General features: G+C 38.8%; 1 protein-coding gene across 1 annotated transcript in view; it reads left to right on the top strand.

Annotated features, from left to right (window-relative positions):
• The window catches only part of LOC126335732 (glutamate receptor ionotropic, kainate glr-3-like), a 64,507-nt gene extending 57,202 nt beyond the window's left edge, over nucleotides 1–7,305 (top strand). The window contains exon 8 of the mRNA XM_049999188.1: nucleotides 7,172–7,305. Within this exon, the coding sequence (XP_049855145.1) occupies nucleotides 7,172–7,305 (134 nt within the window). The remainder of the gene's footprint in view (nucleotides 1–7,171) is intronic.
• The last annotated feature ends 11,999 nt before the right edge of the window (nucleotides 7,306–19,304 follow it).

Raw genomic sequence — 19,304 nt, 5'->3', positions numbered from 1 at the left:
TCTTTCGCTATAGTGGCATACCAGCTAAGGTTCGTTATTTCGTTACCTCGTTCTGTTTCCGTTATAGACGATGATGGGTTGCGCACAGAGCTCAAAATGGAATTTTGTATTTATTTATTTTTTACTGTTTTAAGACCATGACTTAGCCCCTTTGGAAAATATCTGGTTTCTCCCTTTTTAGGGTTTTATTGTTGCTAACGTGGTTGATAGATCCTTTCTTTTTGCTAAAAATGTTCCATAAATATCTGTTCGGCGTTGCACCAAGTAATTGACAAGGTTCAGGTGATGTGTAAGAATTGTCAGTTGTTACACAAAAGAGAATTCGTTAGATGTAAAATACGTTTGGTAGATATGTCGTATTCTTTTTATTTATCCTAGTATGGCGTACTTTCCTCAACATAAATTAAGAATGATAGAAGACGTCAGCCTCACGAGAGCACTGAAATAATTTACTGTGACAAGTGAAAATTTGTGTCGGACTGGGACGAATTTCCCGCTTTATGCACGCTTCCCTTTCGACTGAAATTGCCAACTTGTTGCACATTACTCCCGCAGTGCTCCTTGTAGGTTTGTTTGTGTGCTGAGCCGCAGAACGGGCCAACTGCATGCAGGGAGCACACAGGCAGACCCACAATACTCAGACCCACAACAGTCCCTCGCCAACTCAGAAGACACCAGGTGAGTAATTTTTGGCTCTACATGGCAGTCGTATCGATATCGAGTTTTTACAGACGTCGATGTAACTTGAAACGGTATCCCACTACAGAGCAACGTAGCTTTGGTGAACACTAATCGATGTGGTCACAGGACTGGGTAGTGTACTGGACGTGTTCTTCAGCAGTTCAGCGTCGATAACGGGTAACAGAACCAGCACTTCGGAAGTCGTTTGGGTGTAAGAATGTGCTGACTTCGAGAGTTTGATGGACAGGTGATTTTACGATGGCAACAGCACGGGCTGGTTTTCATGACCGGACCCTGGATTATTTGTGGACATACTGTTTGCATACCATGGCTGTAAAATGGATTTTTCGAATGATACTTGTACATGAAGCCGATTATTACACTGCACACTATCTTCCTGTACTGACTCATATGTGATACAGCCAGCCCAATGAAGAGAATGAAAGAGTACAGTTTTGTCAACAAATTGGCTCTGCCATCGTTATCATAGGGAATGCTGTAACTATAAGGTAAAGACGTCAAATTTCGTCCCCTCGTCTGTTTCTGGCCTCTGAATACCATATCTTTAAATCATTTATATATAACACCACCAATTAAGCCTACACAAGGTATTTAGCTCAAAATATATCAGAAATGATTTGTTATCTTTACAGAAAAAATCTTCAAAAAAATGTACTTTTACCAAACTTTAAAAAGTGGTTGTACTTTCGTCCCCTTGTAAAAGAGATATTAACAGTTTAAAAATAAGGTAATTATAATGAAGACAATACTTATTTACATTAGTTACATGTTACAAACGTTCATTGGTTGGTACAAAAAAATTTGACTAGCAATTACACGATGATTTTTTACCCTTTCCAACAAGAGACGCAAATAAATTTTTTTGTTCTTTGCTCTTGAGCACATTGAATGCAACGCAGCAGTTTTTCTCCATGATTGTCTTGAGAAAAACGTGTTAGTTAGGTAAAGGGAGCACTCCGCATCATGTTCATTATTCTCGCCTCCACTTGTATCTTGATATGGGACAACACAGTTATCATCAGTCACTGGCTATTTCGAGTTTTGTTTTCTTTTTTAACGGTTTCCTTACCTTTCCTGGCAATGTCTTCGGAATTAGATCTAATCATTTTCTCACATTACAGTTGGTTTTCTCTTGAGATTGTTGTAGTTTCGTCTTGTAAGGTGAGTCTGTAATGAGAGCAACACTACGTCGTCGCTTAGATGAAGATGAATGGATTACAGGCACCACTACGATATCTCTTGGGCTCCCTGCTGTTAACTGTGGCATCTGTGTGCTGCGAGAAGGTTGAGCGGCTGGAAGGCCGACTGTATAGCTGTGCTTGTCGGGGGTTGATTTTTTGCATGTGGGTCAGGAGCTGAGGAGGCGTCAGCAACCGCTGAAAAGTCTTCTGGACCAAACACATTCGGGTTGTAAGGCGGAATCCCAGTTTTCTTAAAACCAGTCACAACAGTTTTTACAACCGCTTCCTTTTCATAGGCTTCATTGAATAGCTGTGCAATCTGCAGGTTACCAACAATCCTGCAAGGATGGTTAGACAGCCAATTTTCTATTGCCTGCGCATTAAATGTCTTAAATGGAAACATGGACGACACATCGAGAGGCTGCAGTTTTGAAGTGGAGTGAGGAGGCAAGCGGACTATGGCAACATCATTATCACGAGCAATGTTAATAACATTCACATTGCGAGAATGTAAATAGTGTCCGTCCAATATCAACACAATAGGATCCTCCTTTAACGGCTTTTCAATTGAAATGTCGAAACCTGTTCAAAAAGATGGCTTGTGATCCTCCCAGACTCATTCGCTGCTCCTATTGACCCAGGTGGAGCTCCATTCATGAGTTAGTTCTTCATCAGGTTTCTGGGAAAAATCATAAGAGCAGGCACAAATGTACCTGATGCCGAGATGCACAAAAAAGACCATCACTCCACTTGAGACCTGTGGAAGGTACATTAGCTTATTTCTTTTAGTGTAAAGGGTTGTTTTTCTGACATGTTCTACATTCTGGAGGACCTCCTCACTACGGATCAATTGGAATGAAAGTAAATCTGATCTACTCTAACCGTCAGCAGTGCTCCTCTCTCTGCAGACGACAGTTTGTGCACAGACTTCTTCCCTTTCATAGCAACTATCTTTCTTACTTTGTGTTGTTCCACTGTGATGCCGATTTCATCTACGTCGAACACTTTACGTGGATTAAGTTGTATTTTCTACGACTCAGGCATCGAAATAAAGAAAAAGAGCACATCCCTCGTTGAAACCTCGTACCCTAGCTAGTGAAAAGGATTGCGGCATTCGTGTAGAAAGTGTCTGATATCTCTGAAGGAACAGACGTAACCACTTGTCCAGCTGTTTTTTGCCCGACTGAAAATGGGTGATAAACATTACTGCGTATAGCAAGCTGAAAGGCCATTCGCCTAAGATCATTCAGAGTAAGGCCACAGAAATTTTTCTCTGTGTCCTTACAACTCACGTAAAAACAACTGGTTTTCTACCAATACCTTTCTCAATTAACTCTTCAGCACTTTTATCTTCTGCTTTCTTTATATAATCCAGTGTGCCCTAGGCACACTGAATGTCTTACTCACACTATAGTATCCCATTTTCTTGTTTCTCACCGCAATTATTGCCGATTTCATCGCTTCTCTGTCCCACTTCTTCCTAGGCGGCATTTGAAACAAAATGAAAAAGTATGTTATAAATTTCGTCCTCTGGACGAATTTAGGAACAGATGGGAGGACGGAAATAGGAACATCCTACCTACCAATATGGCGGCTTCATACACTACATGAAGTAAACCAAAGAAGGCAAAATGCTCAGAGCATTCACTTTATAGCTTACCCTAAACGGATATGTCAAATACAATTAAATAAACACATTATAATAATTCGAAAAGAGCATTTACAAATACTATTTCGACAATTCACCTTTTGATGAATTAGATTACGTTTTCTCAAACGTCCACGCAGAGGACTACCGCATGAAACTTTCGCAACTAAGGAAAAATGTCACCGATTGCGCCCCTACCGGCAGCACAGAGAACCTAACGGGGACGAAATTAGCCACGGAGACGAAATTTGGCGCCTTTACCTTACCTAAAGCTTTCATAAATAAAGATAATTACTATCTCTGACACTAAATAAGGATAAACAGACGTAGGGATCATGCGGATTATGTTCGACAAGTAAGATCAGAATTAACAGACTGTAGAGAAGAATGGTGATTACTCTTCAAACTGTCGCTTAATGGATTTAAAATAATTTGAGTCCCCAACATAGCAATTAATAGACTCATGATATATTCAAAAGAACTAGTAACACTACGTGTGTTCAAAGCTTAAAATTGTTCTGTGTTCAAACCAACACTGAACACAATATATGCATCAGACGCTCAATAAAATAAATGTAAATGTTGATAGCATGTAAGACAGAGTCCCCATTTAACAGGATGAGGTGACATTTAACTTGCTACAAGATTACTCTAAGTGTGAATCAGCTCGACACTGAAACTTCAAACAAAACAGTTGTAAGTGTTGATCACTGCGAAAATAATAAAGTCTCCAATGAACTACAATGCGAAACACTTCTGATTGTCGCCATCGTTATATCGAAAAACCTCTAAGTTCATAAAAGTGAGAAGCTAGATCACTGTCCAGTTAAGATGCGTCCAACCAACTGTGAAAGAGGCAAAATGGTCGCCGCCTTTTATATGTTTGGTCCCCTTAACCCTGTAAATTCCAAGAAATCAGAGCACTTTACATACCAGCGAAACTACCAGTCATATTTACATCTTTTTATATAAAAATGTAATCTTAAAACTAGATGTGTCATTCGAAGTGCGCTAAAATACTGCTTAGGATGACATATTTCACTTAATAATACGTTAAAAACTTTGTTCACAAATATAAATTGAATAATTGTGTACATATTTCTATTTCAGTGGTCCGTTTTCAGTCTTTACTCGCTCTGACGCGAACAATTGTAGTACGCATGTGTACAGCACGTCTCTGTTGCAGAGCATATATCTTTAAAAAAAATTTAAAAAATGGGGAAAAGTACACAAAATTCAGAATAATTAACGAAATTGTCAATTAAATATATATAATTATTTGTACTGTCTAAATGTTGCTGGTATAGCTTGTATACATTTGCGAATATATACTGCCATGCTGGTAATGTATTTGTTTCGGATTGTTAATACACCTGACTGAATGCTGATAAAATTCCCCATCACAAATTAATTAAGAATATAATCAGGTACTTTGGTAGCCTAATCGATGGATATCGGTGAGCGCTTTAGCGTGTGAACCAAATGCCAAGCACACCAAAAACTAATCATCTCTGATCTCATTGTGGCAAACCATGCCACAGACCTCCACTTATCTCCTCTTTCATGCTGTGAGTAAGACACAGGAAGTAGCATCAAAATGTGTCATTCCACCAAACGAGAGTCATAAATGCAAAACTGTTAGATTGGTGCATAAATTCGTAGCGTGTTTGGTTTGAACGTTGGTATTCCGGTTGCCATGTAGTTCACTGTTACTATTTCAATTTAGAGTCATTTTCTTATTTGGAGATAGTGAGTGGAGTCTTGGACGCTTGTAAATGGAGTGCCAAGTAGAGAAATAGGAACATTTCAGTCATATTATTCTTTTGATTTCAATAGAGGGTTGAAAGCCAGAAACACTGCATCTTGTATGGGGATAATGCCAACGGATAGAGCACGGCAAGTAAATGGTTTTCTCGTTTTAAGGAGGCTCGTGTTGACATTAGCGATTCTCCACATTCAGGAAGACCTTCAGTTTGACGAAGTTCGTTTAAACGTATTAATCCACAATGATCTACGTCAGTGTACTCGAGAACTGGCAAATGTGACGAACTGTGATCATCCCACGATCGTGCAACATTTGCATGCAATGGGGAGGGTTGAAAAATCGGTTGCGTGGGTGCCGCATGCTTTCACCAAAATCACAAAATCAGCTGGTGACCGTATGTTCACCTCTCCTTGCTCATCATCAGTTGTCTCGTGAAAAACACCGAACATTTCTATCCTGTATCGTTACTGGTGACGAGAAATGCTGTCTTGATGCTAACATAAGGAAAAGAAAGGGATGATTGAACTCAAACAAGGCAGAAACTCACCGTACAAAGATCTGCGTTCATCCTCAAAAGATAGTGTTATGCATTTGGTGGAGCAGCGACGGCGTGGTACATTACAAACCGCTTCTCCGAGGTGTAACCACCACTGCTGACGTTTATTATCGTGAACTGGGACGCCTTAAAAACGCAATCCATGAACAACGACCAGGAAGACTGACAGAAATGATGCTACTCCACGATAACCCCTGCCCACAATCTGCTAGACGGAAAAAAATTCAGGAATTAGGTTGGAAAGTCATTCCGCACCTAGTTTTATTCACTTGACCTTGAACCTTCATGTTGATGTGTCTTCCATTCTGACGTCTATAACGTTGGGTGGGCGTGGGTGGTGAGTGTCTCTCCTTGGCTGGTACTGCTGGCGATCTGCAAGCGCCCCTGTCGCATGCGGTGATATTTTTCAACCCAAGCACAACTAGAGGAATGGGGCAAGGGGCGATGTGGACTATGGGTCAACCCTGGATGCCGCCCACTTTGGAGGCAGTGTAGGACTCAGGACGGTGAGTGCTTCGCTGGTTGTTTGGCATGTTGTGTAGGCACATACATCAAGCAGTCATATGTGAAATCCACTACGGCGAGATTCCATGGGGTGTCTATATTGAATGTGCATCCCCATACACAAGGGCATGATGGTTGGTTGGTTTTGGGGAAGGGGACCAAACTGCCAGGTCATCGGTCCCATTCGATTAGGGAAGGAAGTCGGCCATACGCTTTCAAAGGAACCATCCCGACATTTGCCTGAAGAGATTTACGGAAATCACGAAAAACCTAAATCAGGATGTCCGGACGCTAGATGGAACAGTCGTCCTCCCGAATCCGAGTCCAGTGTGCCAAGGACTGCGCCACCTCACTCGGTAGGCGTGATGGAAAAGAAGTGATGCAAGTAGAGTAGTGTGATGTTGTCGGGACTGAGCAACGGAATGATGAAGATTCATAACTGTCACTCTGGGTACGCAACAGACAGGCTCTTCACGTTTACTAGGATGATTCATTGTATGTCGAGGAATAAGATGAGAGTCAGTTCCGTTTGTGCCAATTGCTATTTAAACGTATGGACCATTTTTTCGGCGTCCGTATTGCTCAGAGGAGGGAACAGCTGTGAGGTCATTTATTGATGGGTATTATTCCTGCAATTTTGAAGGTGTACTGAAGTCATTGGATAATGACTTAGATGGCTATGATTTTGGCGTGTGACCAAATATAATCATGTTGATGGAGGGCAAATAGAAGGAAAATTGGACAGAGCTTCCAACACGAACAACCACACAGATCTTAGGAAAGCGCTAATAAATTCAATGTGGTCTCATTCCCAGGTCTCTACAGAGGCAGGTTAGGAGAAGAAAATAGTTCATGGAGCCGACAGCTGCTCTGCTCACCTGATACAGTTGCGAACAAGTGCCTCTCTGTCTTTGGTGTGCCCAAGAAAGTAAATATGCTGCTGGTCTAGCTTCACTATGCATGTCATTCTCTGATGGCTCTGTGGTCTTAGCGTTAAGGGAGTGATTTTTGGTGCTGCTCGTTGTTGACACTCTTACTGAGTCATCCACTAATGATAACAGATTTCTTAGTGGGGGAAGTATACGTAAGTGTGAATGTGTGGCACACTTTTTGTCAACCGTGATAGCAAGAACTTGAGCATCTAGATCGAAATATCATCCTTGTCAGTGGTTTGTATCAAAATAACGCAGTGACAAGAAGTTTTGCCTCTATTTGATGATTCAGAATAAACACCTTTTATCTTTGTGGGTGACTGGGTATAGATCCACTGGCAGACTTGTCAGGGCATAGAAGATAACATGCTTCGTGGCCATCTTGTAATAAAATGCCATGGTGATACAAAGTTGAAGGCCGACCGCTGCAGCTCCTCTCCTATTTTTTAAAGATATTCTACTGTTGTCCAAAGAGACTACCAGTAGCTCGTGCTATGTTATCAGATGAACCTTAGCACCGTATAAACAGGCGTGCAACATAACACGATCGTCCTCTTTTCCCCATTTGGGCCAGCGTTTTAGATGCGTAGGCGATTGGTAGCTCTGAGTTACTTGAGGTCCTTTGGGTCAATACTCGATACTGCGTACAGTCAGTATTGTGATGCGTCTGCAGCCACTACCAGTTTTCACCTCACTGGATATAGGTAGGCAAGGGAAAGATTGGAACTTATATTTTAATGCATGATAGGCCTGCTCGAATGCCTCAGGTCAGTAGAAAAAGGCGTCTTTTTGTTGAAAATTGGATATTTGTGGTAAAGTATTAAGGGGCCAAACTGCTGAGGTAATCTAACTTAAACTAACTTGTGCTATGGACAACACACATACGCATGCCCGAGGGAGGACTCGAATCTCTTATGTGGGGAGCCAGTGTAATGACTAATAGCAGTGCTGGCCAAAGTGCCTTTTGTTGTCCACATTCTCAGAAATTTCTTTCTCAAATTAAGGCTTACGTTTGATTCCAATAGATTTCTCTTGGCCAGGAACGCCCTCTTTGCTTATGGTAGTTTGCTTTTTATGTACTCATTGCTTTGGCTGTCATGAATTATTTTAGTTTCAAGGCAGCAGAATTCCGTAACTTCATCTACTTCATGATCACTATTCTCATTCTATTTACTTCTCAATATTTTTATCTTTTTCTGGGCAATCCATAATAAGTAATATTTAGACTGTTAATTTTCGTTTAACAGATTCTGTAATTTTTTTTCACTTTCAGTGACGATAGGCTGCTTCTTCGATGTATAGGTTGAGCAGTGGGGGCAGACGTCTGCATCCCCGTCTTACATCTGCATCTACATCCACATGGCTATTCTGCAAATCACACAGAGCGTTTATCGACTCACAGTCACAATAATTATGTATTATTCTTCTCTCGAAAAGCGTGCGGAAAAAACGACACCTATATGTTTCAGAGTGACCTCTGATTTCCCTTATTTTATTTTGGTGTTCATTTTTCCCTATGTATGTCGACGTCAACAAAATAGTTTTGTATTAGGAGGAGAAAGTTTGTGAGTGAAATTTCGTGAGATGATCCCGCCATAACGAGAAACACGTTTGTTTTAATGATGTCTACCCCAAATCATGTATCACACTCTCCCTCCCTGTTTTTCGATAATGCGAGTACAAAACGTGCTGCCCTTCTTTGAACTTCGACGATGTACTCCTTTAATCCTATCTGTTAAGGATCTCACACCACGCAGCAATACTCCAAAAGAGGACGGACAAGCGTAGTGTAGGCAGTCACTTCAGTAAATCTGTTGCTTCTTCTAAGTGTTCTGCCAATAAAACGTAATCTTCGATTTGCTTTCCCCACAAAATTTTCTAACTTTTCTTTCCAATTTAAGCTGTTCGCAACTATAGACCCTAGATATTTTGTAGAATTTATGGCCTTTACATTTGACTGATTAATCGTGTAACCGAAATTTAAAGGACATCTATTATTACTCACGTAGATGGCCTCACACCTTCCATTAGCTAGGCCAATTGCCGATTTTCGCACCATACAGATATCTTATCTAAATCATTTTGCCATTTGTTTTGATGACTTTAAACGACAGCATAATCTGCAAACGACATTAGACGGCAGTTCAGATCGTCTCTTAAATTGTTTATAAAGGTAAGGAACAACAGGTGGCCTGTAATACTACCGAGGGGAACTTATGAACCCAGTGGCATAACTGAGACAATCTTCCATAAATTTGGTTTCAAGCCACTTGTGAGGTACGGAATCAAAAGCCTTCTGGGAATCTAGAAATATGGAAGAAATTTTTTAGTACCTTGTTGATAGCATGCAACATTTCGTGCGAGTAAAGAGCTAGTTGTGTTTCACAAACACGATGTTTTCTAAATCCGTGTTGACTATGTGTCAATTGACCCTTATCTTCGAGGCAATTTATAATGTTATAAAGGAATGTATGTTTCAAAATCCTGTTGCATATCGACGTTAACGATATGAATATGTAATTCAGAGGATTAGTTTTAGTGCCCTCCTTGAATGTTCGTGTGGTGAATGCAACTTTCCAGTCTTTGGGTGCGGATCTTCCGTCGAGCGAGCTGTTGTATATGATAGTTAAGCATGGAGCTAATGCATACTACGAAAGGAACTTTACTGTTATGCAATCTAGGCCAGAATCCTTGCTTTTGTTAAGTGATTAAAGTTGCTTCACTACTCCGAGGATATCTACGTCTAAGTTACTCATGTTGCCAACTGTTCCTGATTCTAATTCAGGAATATTTACATCGCCTTCTTTGGTGAAGAAATTTCGGAAGGCTGTGTTTGGTATCTCTGCTTTAGCAACACTGTCATCGATAGTATTTCCGTTGCTATAGCGCACAGAAGGCACTGATTGTGTCTTGCTGCTAGCACATTTTACATACGTCCTGAATTTCTTTACATTTTCTGCCAGGTTCCTGGAAAAGGTTTTGCTGTGGAAACTATTAAAAGCATCTCACATTGAGGTAGACTCTAAATTTCGAACTTCTCTAAAATGTCACCAATCTTTGTGATCTTGCGTTCTTTTAAATTTCGCATGTTTTTCATTGTTCCTGCAACAATGTTATGACCCGTTTCGTGTACCATGGAGCATCAGCTCTGTCGTCTGTTAATTTGTTTGGCACAATCTATCAGTTGATGTCGGTACTATTTCCTTGAATTCAAACTACATCTTGTTTACATTGTTACTTTGGAAGGAGTGCAAATTGGCTCACAGCAAGGCGTCAAGAGAATTTTATCTATATATTTTTAATACACATATTTTTCGTGGTTTTGGTGCATTGGGGAGATAGATATTCAGTTTCACTTCGACAGCCCTGTGTTCACTGATCCCTGTATCCGTTACGATGCTCGTTATTAGCCCACGATTATTCGTTGTTATGAGATCAAGTGTGTTTTCACAACAGTTTACTATTCGAGTGGGCTCATGAACTAATTGCTCGAAATAATTTTCAAAGAATGCGTTTAACACAATTTCGAATTGGATTTTTTGCGGACCTCCTGATTTGAACATGTATTTTCGCCAACATATCAAGGGTAAATTGATGTCACCACCTACTATAATTGAATGAATCGGGTACGTGTTTGAAATTAGACTCAATTTTTCTTTAACTTTGCAGCAATTGTATCATCTGAGTTGGGATCTTGGGAAAATGATAGAGTTACTATTTTATTATGATTGACAAGAATGACTTCTACCCATACTAAGTAACACGAACTATCCACCTCAATTTCACCACAAGATAAACTACTTGTAACAGCAACAAAAACGGCACTGCCAACTATATTTAACCGGTTATTTCTAAATACGGTTATGAATTTCGGAAAAATTTCGGCTGAACTTATCTCCGGCTTTAGCCAGCTTCCAGTGCCTACAGTGATTTGAGTATCAGTGTTTTCTGTTAGCGCTTGGAGCACTGTTACATTCACAACACAGCTTGACAATTTACAACTGCTATACCCTTTCTAATCCAAACATTTCGTTCTTTGTCCACCAATCTTACTGTTCCGGCTTAGTTCTTGAACATACGAGTATCGTCTATCAGTTGTATTTCTCCGAGCTTACTTCTACTTTTCTCAGAATTTCGAACATCTTGAACTATTTCACATTATCGAAAGCTTTTCTAGATCATAAATCTTATGAGCGTATCTTGATTTTTCTTCAGTCTTGCTTTCATTACCGAGCACAAAATCAGAACTGCCTCTTTGGTGCCTATACATAAAGCCACACTGATCACCATCGAACATATTTTCAGTATTCTCTTCTACTGTTCTGTACACTATTTTTGTCAGCAACTTGGATGAATGAAATGTTAAGCTCATAGCTCGATGGTTTTCGCACCTGTCTGTATTTCCGATCTTCAGAACTGTATGTGTGATATTTTTCTGAATGTCTAATAGTACTTCGCCAGTCTCATAGATTCTACTCACCAATTTAAATAGTTGTTTGGTTGCCATTTCCCCATATAATTTTAGAAATTTCGATGAAATGTAATCTATCCCTTTTGCTTCGTTTCATCTAAAGTATTTCAGACCTCTTTTACATTCTGACCCTAATATGGGATCCACTACGTCCCCCTAATCGATTCCAGTTTCTTTGGCTATTAACTCATTAGACAAGTCCTTCTCCTATCCTCTCTTTCCTCTGCCTTTTACAGTGGAATTACCATTGTCCTCTTAATGTTACCACCATTGTTTTTAATTTCACTGAAGTTTGATCTGTCTTTTCTGTTAGCTGAGTAAATCCATTCTACAATCATTTCGTTATCGAGTTCGTGTTATTTTTCCTGGAACCACTTCAATTGGCTGCCCTATACTTCCTGTTTATTTCATTCCCAAGTGATTTATATTACTGTATTCCTGTCTCCTCTGAACCTTTTTGTACTTCTACCTATCATCCATCAATTGAATTAATTCTTCCATAACCCAAGATACTTACATCTGATTGTCAAACACCTGTGACTGGCATTTTAGAAATCCTCATTTGTCTTTAACTAAACGGTATCCACATCCTTAGTCAACGTCAAAAGCTTAGTATTCCTCGCCGACACTTCTATATGACTTTCTTAAACTTCATTCTACTCTTCATTTTCACTAAATTATGTTCTGAATCCATGTCTGCTCCTGGCTACACCTTACAATCCAATATCTAATCTCGAAATTTCTATCTGACCATGATCCACTGGGAATCTTACCATTCCTCTCGGTCTTCCCATGTATTCCTTCTACTCTTGTGACTCTTGAACAGGGTATTCACTAATACACAATTGCAAAAACATGAGAATGAAAGTCTTGAAAACTGTGGCTAACTTACAGTTCAACAAATGTGAAACTATCTGGGCATCTTTCTCAAATATGCCAAAATCAATATCAGCAGCATTAGACCGAAGAACAAAATAAAAAGCGGAGAAATATTTGTTGAAGTCTGAAATTAATCTTTTTATTAAGAGTAGGAACTCTTAAAGGAAACTTATGAACATACACTTAGAATTAACTAAGTACTTTCAACAACTGTATTTTGCTAAAAATTTTCGATGAAATCACTAATCCTGTAGTTAATTAATTTATGAAGATCATTCAGAATCAGGGCCACAAAATTAAAAATTGTAAAATGGAGAGCTATGTAAACAGAATAAATGTGGTAATACACATGAATTTTACAACAGAGTTATCAATGAGACTGACATCATATTCATGGAGGAGGAAACATTTTACTTTACAAAGAACTGAAATGCAATATAAATATCAATTCAGACTTAAAATTTCAAATAATGTTGCTACCACAAAAAACGCTGCAGATACAGTAAAGCTGGGCAAAAATGAAAATATTGTTGCACCTCAGGAGTTTATGAAAGTTACAACCACTGTACTAAATAAACAAGAAGCAGGTTAAAATATCCATGAAGATCGCAAGGAAACAAAGAATAAATGAGAAAGCTAATTGAATATGGAGCATTCATTACCAATGTGGATAAAGAGAAAACTTTGTGTCTAATGAAAGAAGAAGAAAGCATAAGCAAGCATTTGATTTTTTCACTGAAAGTGACGTTACTGAAACACCAAAAGACACAACAACAGTATTTCGGACAAAATTCATGTCACAGCTAAGAAATAAGCTTTTTTTCTAAATGTGTGTGGGAATAAATATAGCACCACCATGAATCCTAGAAAACCAAAGATGAACTAGCAATAAAAAACAGACATGAAGGTTGCCAAATTAGACCTAATACAAACTCAGGAAATAGCCAAAGTTAGAAAATTAGAAATGAACTGAACAAGATGCTATCCAAGACATATACATACAATGAAAACTACTCAATAAGTAACAGAAGAAATTAAAATCATGAACATTCTCCATTGAGTCCATTTAGTATCATGTAATATTACGACACCCATCCCAGAATCTCTGAAAGTCATGAAGTCACACCTCATAAAAGAAAGGACCGACTCGAAATAGCACTAAACTATAGATATTTTGTAAGTTCATGATAAAAATGACATCATAAAGACCTCACAATGGGTGTAATTTGCCAGTACATGTATTAACCACTGGATCAAAAAATTCTTGCAATAAAATTAACCTATGTGGATAACATTATTTACTACAAATGTTATGTTGATGATGAATTGCTCTTGCTAGATGGTGAAACAAATGGGATTAGCGCCATACTTGATGCACTCAATAAACAGTGCAGAAATATAAAATTCACTCTTCAGTATCAAACCAGTGGTGGCATCAGCTTCCTAGCATTACTAAATAAAATAATGCAAAATCCTTCAAACTCCACATTGAAACTGCAGACACCACCATACATTGCTCATCTTGCCACTGATTTTTTTTTTTGGTCATCAGTCTACTGACTGGTTTGATGCGGCCCGCCACGAATTCCTTTCCTGTGCTAACCTCTTCATCTCAGAGTAGCACTTGCAACCTACGTCCTCAATTATTTGCTTGACGTATTCCAATCTCTGTCTTCCTCTACAGTTTTTGCCCTCTACAGCTCCCTCTAGTACCATGGAAGTCATTCCCTCACGTCTTAGCAGATGTCCTATCATCCTGTCCCTTCTCCTTTCCTCTCCGATTCTGCGTAGAACCTCCTCATTCCTTACCTTATCAGTGCACCTAATTTTCAACATTCGTCTATAGCACCACATCTCAAATACTTCGATTCTCTTCTGTTCCGGTTTTCCCCACAGTCCATGTTTCTCTACCATACAATGCTGTACTCCAGACGTACATCCTCAGAAATTTATTCCTCAAATTAAGGCCGGTATTTGATATTAGTAGACTTCTCTTGGCCAGAAATGCCTTTTTTCCATAGCGAGTCTGCTTTTGATGTCTTCCTTGCTCCGTCCGTCATTGGTTATTTTACTGCCTAGGTAGCAGAATTCCTTAACTTCATTGACTTCGTGACCATCAATCCTGATGTTAAATTTCTCGCTGTTCTCATTTCTACTACTTCTCATTACCTTCGTCTTTCTCCGATTTACTCGCAAACCATACTGTGTACTCATTAGATTGTTCATTCCGTTCAGCAGATCATTTAATTCTTCTTCACTTTCACTCAGGATAGCAATGTCATCAGCGAATCGTATCATTGATATCCTTTCACCTTGTATTTTAATTCCACTCCTGAACCTTTCTTTTATTTCCATCATTGCTTCCTCGATGTACAGATTGAAGAGTAGGGGCGAAAGGCTACAGCCTTGTCTTACACCCTTCTTAATACGAGCACTTCGTTCTTGACCGTCCACTCTTATTATTCCCTCTTGGTTGTTGTACATATTGTATATGACCCGTCTCTCCCTATAGCTTACCCCTACTTTTTTCAGTATCTCGAACAGCTTGCACTATTTTATATTGTCGAACGCTTTTTCCAGGTCGACAAATCCTATGAACGTGTCTTGATTTTTCTTTAGCCTTGCTTCTATTATTAGCCGTAACGTCAGAATTGCCTCTCTCATGCCTTTACTTTTCCTAAAGCCAAACTGATCGTCACCTAGCGCATTCCCAATTTTCTTTTCCATTCTTCTGTATATTATTCTTGTAAGCAGCTTAGATGCATGAGCTGTTAAGCTGATTGTGCGATAATTCTCGCACTACTCAGCTTTTGCCGCCTTCGGAATTGTGTGGATGATGCTTTTCCGAAAGTCAGATGATATGTCGCTACACACCAACGTGAATAGTCGTTCTGTTGCCACTTCCCCTAATGATTTTAGAAATTCTGATGGAATGTTATCTATCCCTTCTGCCTTATTTGACCGTAAGTCCTCCAAAGCTCTTTTAAATTCCGACTCTAATACTGGATCCCCTATCTCTTCTAAATCGACTCCTGTTTCTTCTTCTATCACATCAGACAAATCTTCACCCTCATAGAGGCTTTCAATGTATTCTTTCCACCTATATGCTCTCTCCTTTGCATTTAACAGTGGAATTAGCGTTGCACACTTAATGTTACCACCGTTGTTTTTAATGTCACCAAAGGTTGTTTTGACTTTCCTGTATGCTGAGTCTGTCCTTCCGACAATCATATCTTTTTCGATGTCTTCACATTTTTCCTGCAGCCATTTCGTCTTAGCTTCCCTGCACTTCCTATTTAATTCATTCCTCAGCGACTTGTATTTCTGCATTTCTGATTTTCCAGGAACATGTTTGTACTTCCTCCTTTCATCAATCGACTGAAGCATTTCTTCTGTTACCCATGGTTTCTTCGCAGCTACTTTCTTTGTACCTATGTTTTCCTTCCCAACTTCTGTGATGGCCCTTTTTAGAGATGTCCATTCCTCTTCAACTGTATTGCCTACTGCGCTGTTCCTTATTGCTGTATCTATAGAGTTAGAGAACTTCAAACGTATCTCGTCATTCCTTAGAACTTCCGTATCCCACTTCTTAGCGTATTGATTCTTCCTGACTAATGTCTTGAACTTCAGCCTACTCTTCATCACTACTATATTGTGATCTGAGTCTATATCTGCTCCTGGGTACGCCTTACAATCCAATATCTGATTTCGGAATCTCTGTCTCACCATGATGTAATCTAATTGAAATCTTCCCGTATCTCCCGGCCTTTTCCAAGTATACCTCCTCCTCTTGTGACTCTTGAACAGGGTATTCGCTATTACTAGCTGAAACTTGTTACAGAACTCAATTAGTCTTTCTCCTCTTTCATTCCTTGTCCCAAGTCCATATTCTCCTGTAACCTTTTCTTCTACTCCTTCCCCTACAACTGCATTCCAGTCGCCCATGACTATTAGATTTTCGTCCCCCTATACATACTGCATTACCCTTTCAATATCCTCATACACTTTCTCTATCTGTTCATCTTCAGCTGCCACTGTACAACACACAAAAACACTGCCAACAGAGCACTAGTTAACAAGCCAGTAATATATCAACGTATAAAAATGCAAAGCATAAAGAATGCAGCACAGTCAAACAAATAGCTATGGCAAATAGCCATCATGATACACTTACTGGCAGTCCAACACAGAAAAGTAAAAGAATCAGTAATAAACCAACATCTACACACAAAATAAAACAATCCAGTGATTGCGTACCACTGCAGCAGGCAAACTCGCCTACAAAATATCAAACATACTGAGACCATACAACATTACCATTGCTTTGACAAGACATAAACTACAATACACAGTGATGCAGAACAGAAATATACAAACATATAAACACAAACATTCAGGAGTTTATAAAATATTATGTAGTACATGGAAACCTCAATGTCGCAAAACTGGGAGAGGCTTCCAAAAAATATGCACAGAACACATACATGTGTACAAACAGGTAGCTGTGCTAAATCAGCAATAGCTACTCACATGAAGGGCACTGGCCATTGTTTCCACGATGTTGTGAATGATCTTCAGACATTACATTTAATAGAGAAGGCATTCCAAATGGGATTGCATACAGCGTTAGAAAAGGAAGATTACATGGCAACAAGTTGCTAAATGATAAGCTAGAAAACAAGAGTATAAATTGCTTCAAATTTTCTCCAATGTTGTGTGCTTCTTTTATTAAAAGGTCTTAAAAATACTGTGTAACCAATACATACCAAATAATCATGAATTTACAATGTTTCATAATATAAACACACTTATATAGGAGATGTTTCATGTTCTTTGTTTTTACTGTCTTAACAATGTATACTTAGCTTATCACAGCAGTTAAAAGTCTTTAGCAAGGTGTAAATAACTGAAAATGAAACTGTAAAACGATGAGGCATTTGTTAATGTGGTTTCCGTGCCAGGCAAATAAAATTCCAGCAAAAATGTAAGTAAATGTACTAATGAAGTCATTTAAACATACAAGCACTTTGGGTAGGTACTAAAATAATGTATGTTTCTATACAAGGTTACATTTCGTTACATAACACCACTGTTGCACCTAACAAATGAACCTCATCACCTTTCAAATCAATGTAATGCACATGTGATTATAATGTGCCTGATGATAGTAACATGTCATTGAAAGGTTTTGAGCTAATAAATGTTAGTAAAAAGCGAGGGAACCAGTAAAAATTATCTCATCAAGTTTATATGATTTTACAGGCCAAATCAAATCGTTTTCTGAATGCCAGTTGTATTACATGATTGGTGTTTATAATCCAGCTGTTCTGATTGCATTAGCATAATTAAATGGGTTGTAAGTATTGCTATGCTTCGTTAACCTTATGTCGTCAATGTCTGACTGTTGTAAGGAACTGTGACTCTTCATGAAAACAAAAGTTTGCATGTAACAATTATCTGCGTCAGTCGCTCTTATTTCTCAGCTCACGAGGCGTTTCGAGAATTTATACTCTAATCTTCATGAGGAACAATAACATTATATTATACTTCTGCTAGCTGCATGCAACCAGTTGTTTGTTGTGGTTTCATTTTCTACAAATACGTATGACAGGCACTTGTCAAAGTAATAAGACTTTAAGATTAAAAATCTTAAGCAGTGTAACAGATTGTAATTAGTGCTATAACCGACTAAAGTTTGTAATCTTAGTGCTAACGAGCTCCTGCTTTACCGTTTTGTAGCAAAATGAATAACAAGAAACAACTACTTACATGCAAGCAGCAAAAATGTAGCATAATATCGTTATTCTACCTGAAGACGAGACTGTAAACTCTCGAAACAGTTCGTGAGATGAAATAAAAGGAGAGATTGATGCAAGCAATTGTTTTATGTGAAATTTTATTGCCGGTATGTTTGTTATATTTATCATAAAGACGAGCACAGTATCATTATTATGAGTAAAAATTGTGGTCATGGAATTTAAGACAAGCGACATCTGTTTAGATCACATGTGGGAAAGATGTGAAGTGATCAGCTATGGAATAATTGTGTGCTTCAACATTATGGGAGAGTTCAGAATGCATACAAAACTTCCAAATGAGGAAGATAAATCTGTGTTCCTATAAAAGACTTCGTGAACATTTATCACAAGCTATAAATTGTGCATGAGCGCTTTCGTCTTCACTGTTGGTTGGTATGATTTACAAATTGGACAGTCTGCAAAATATGGGGTTGTTTACAGTGAATTTGCTTTGGACGTTTAGTAATTATCATTTATGTACCATTATTCATCTAACAATTATAAAATAGTACTCTTTATCAAGTAAATAAAGAATGTGAATAACTTACTGCTAATTCCAGTATTCCTGATTTTATTTCACTCCATGCAATACCATTCCAAAAAGAAAGCAGCTTACCTGGCAACCCAGCCATTATTTCAAGGTACCCCAACACTCATGTAGGGCGAACATCAATTGTGGGAGTTACGTTTCGGAATCTGTAGCTGTATTTCTAATATCAATATTTGGATGATTACATGACCTACCGGAAGCAGTTTATGGAGAGCTGCCTTTCGGATCCTACGAAAACAAATTGTCAGGCCCTGTAACTATTCACTGAAATACATGAAATGATTTTAGCTTGTTGACAGTTTTTGTCTGCAGGTTGTG

The sequence above is a fragment of the Schistocerca gregaria genome, chromosome 2 (genome assembly GCF_023897955.1).
Source record: "Schistocerca gregaria isolate iqSchGreg1 chromosome 2, iqSchGreg1.2, whole genome shotgun sequence".
Taxonomy (NCBI): domain Eukaryota; kingdom Metazoa; phylum Arthropoda; class Insecta; order Orthoptera; family Acrididae; genus Schistocerca; species Schistocerca gregaria.
This window is presented reverse-complemented; position numbering and strand designations above follow the sequence as displayed.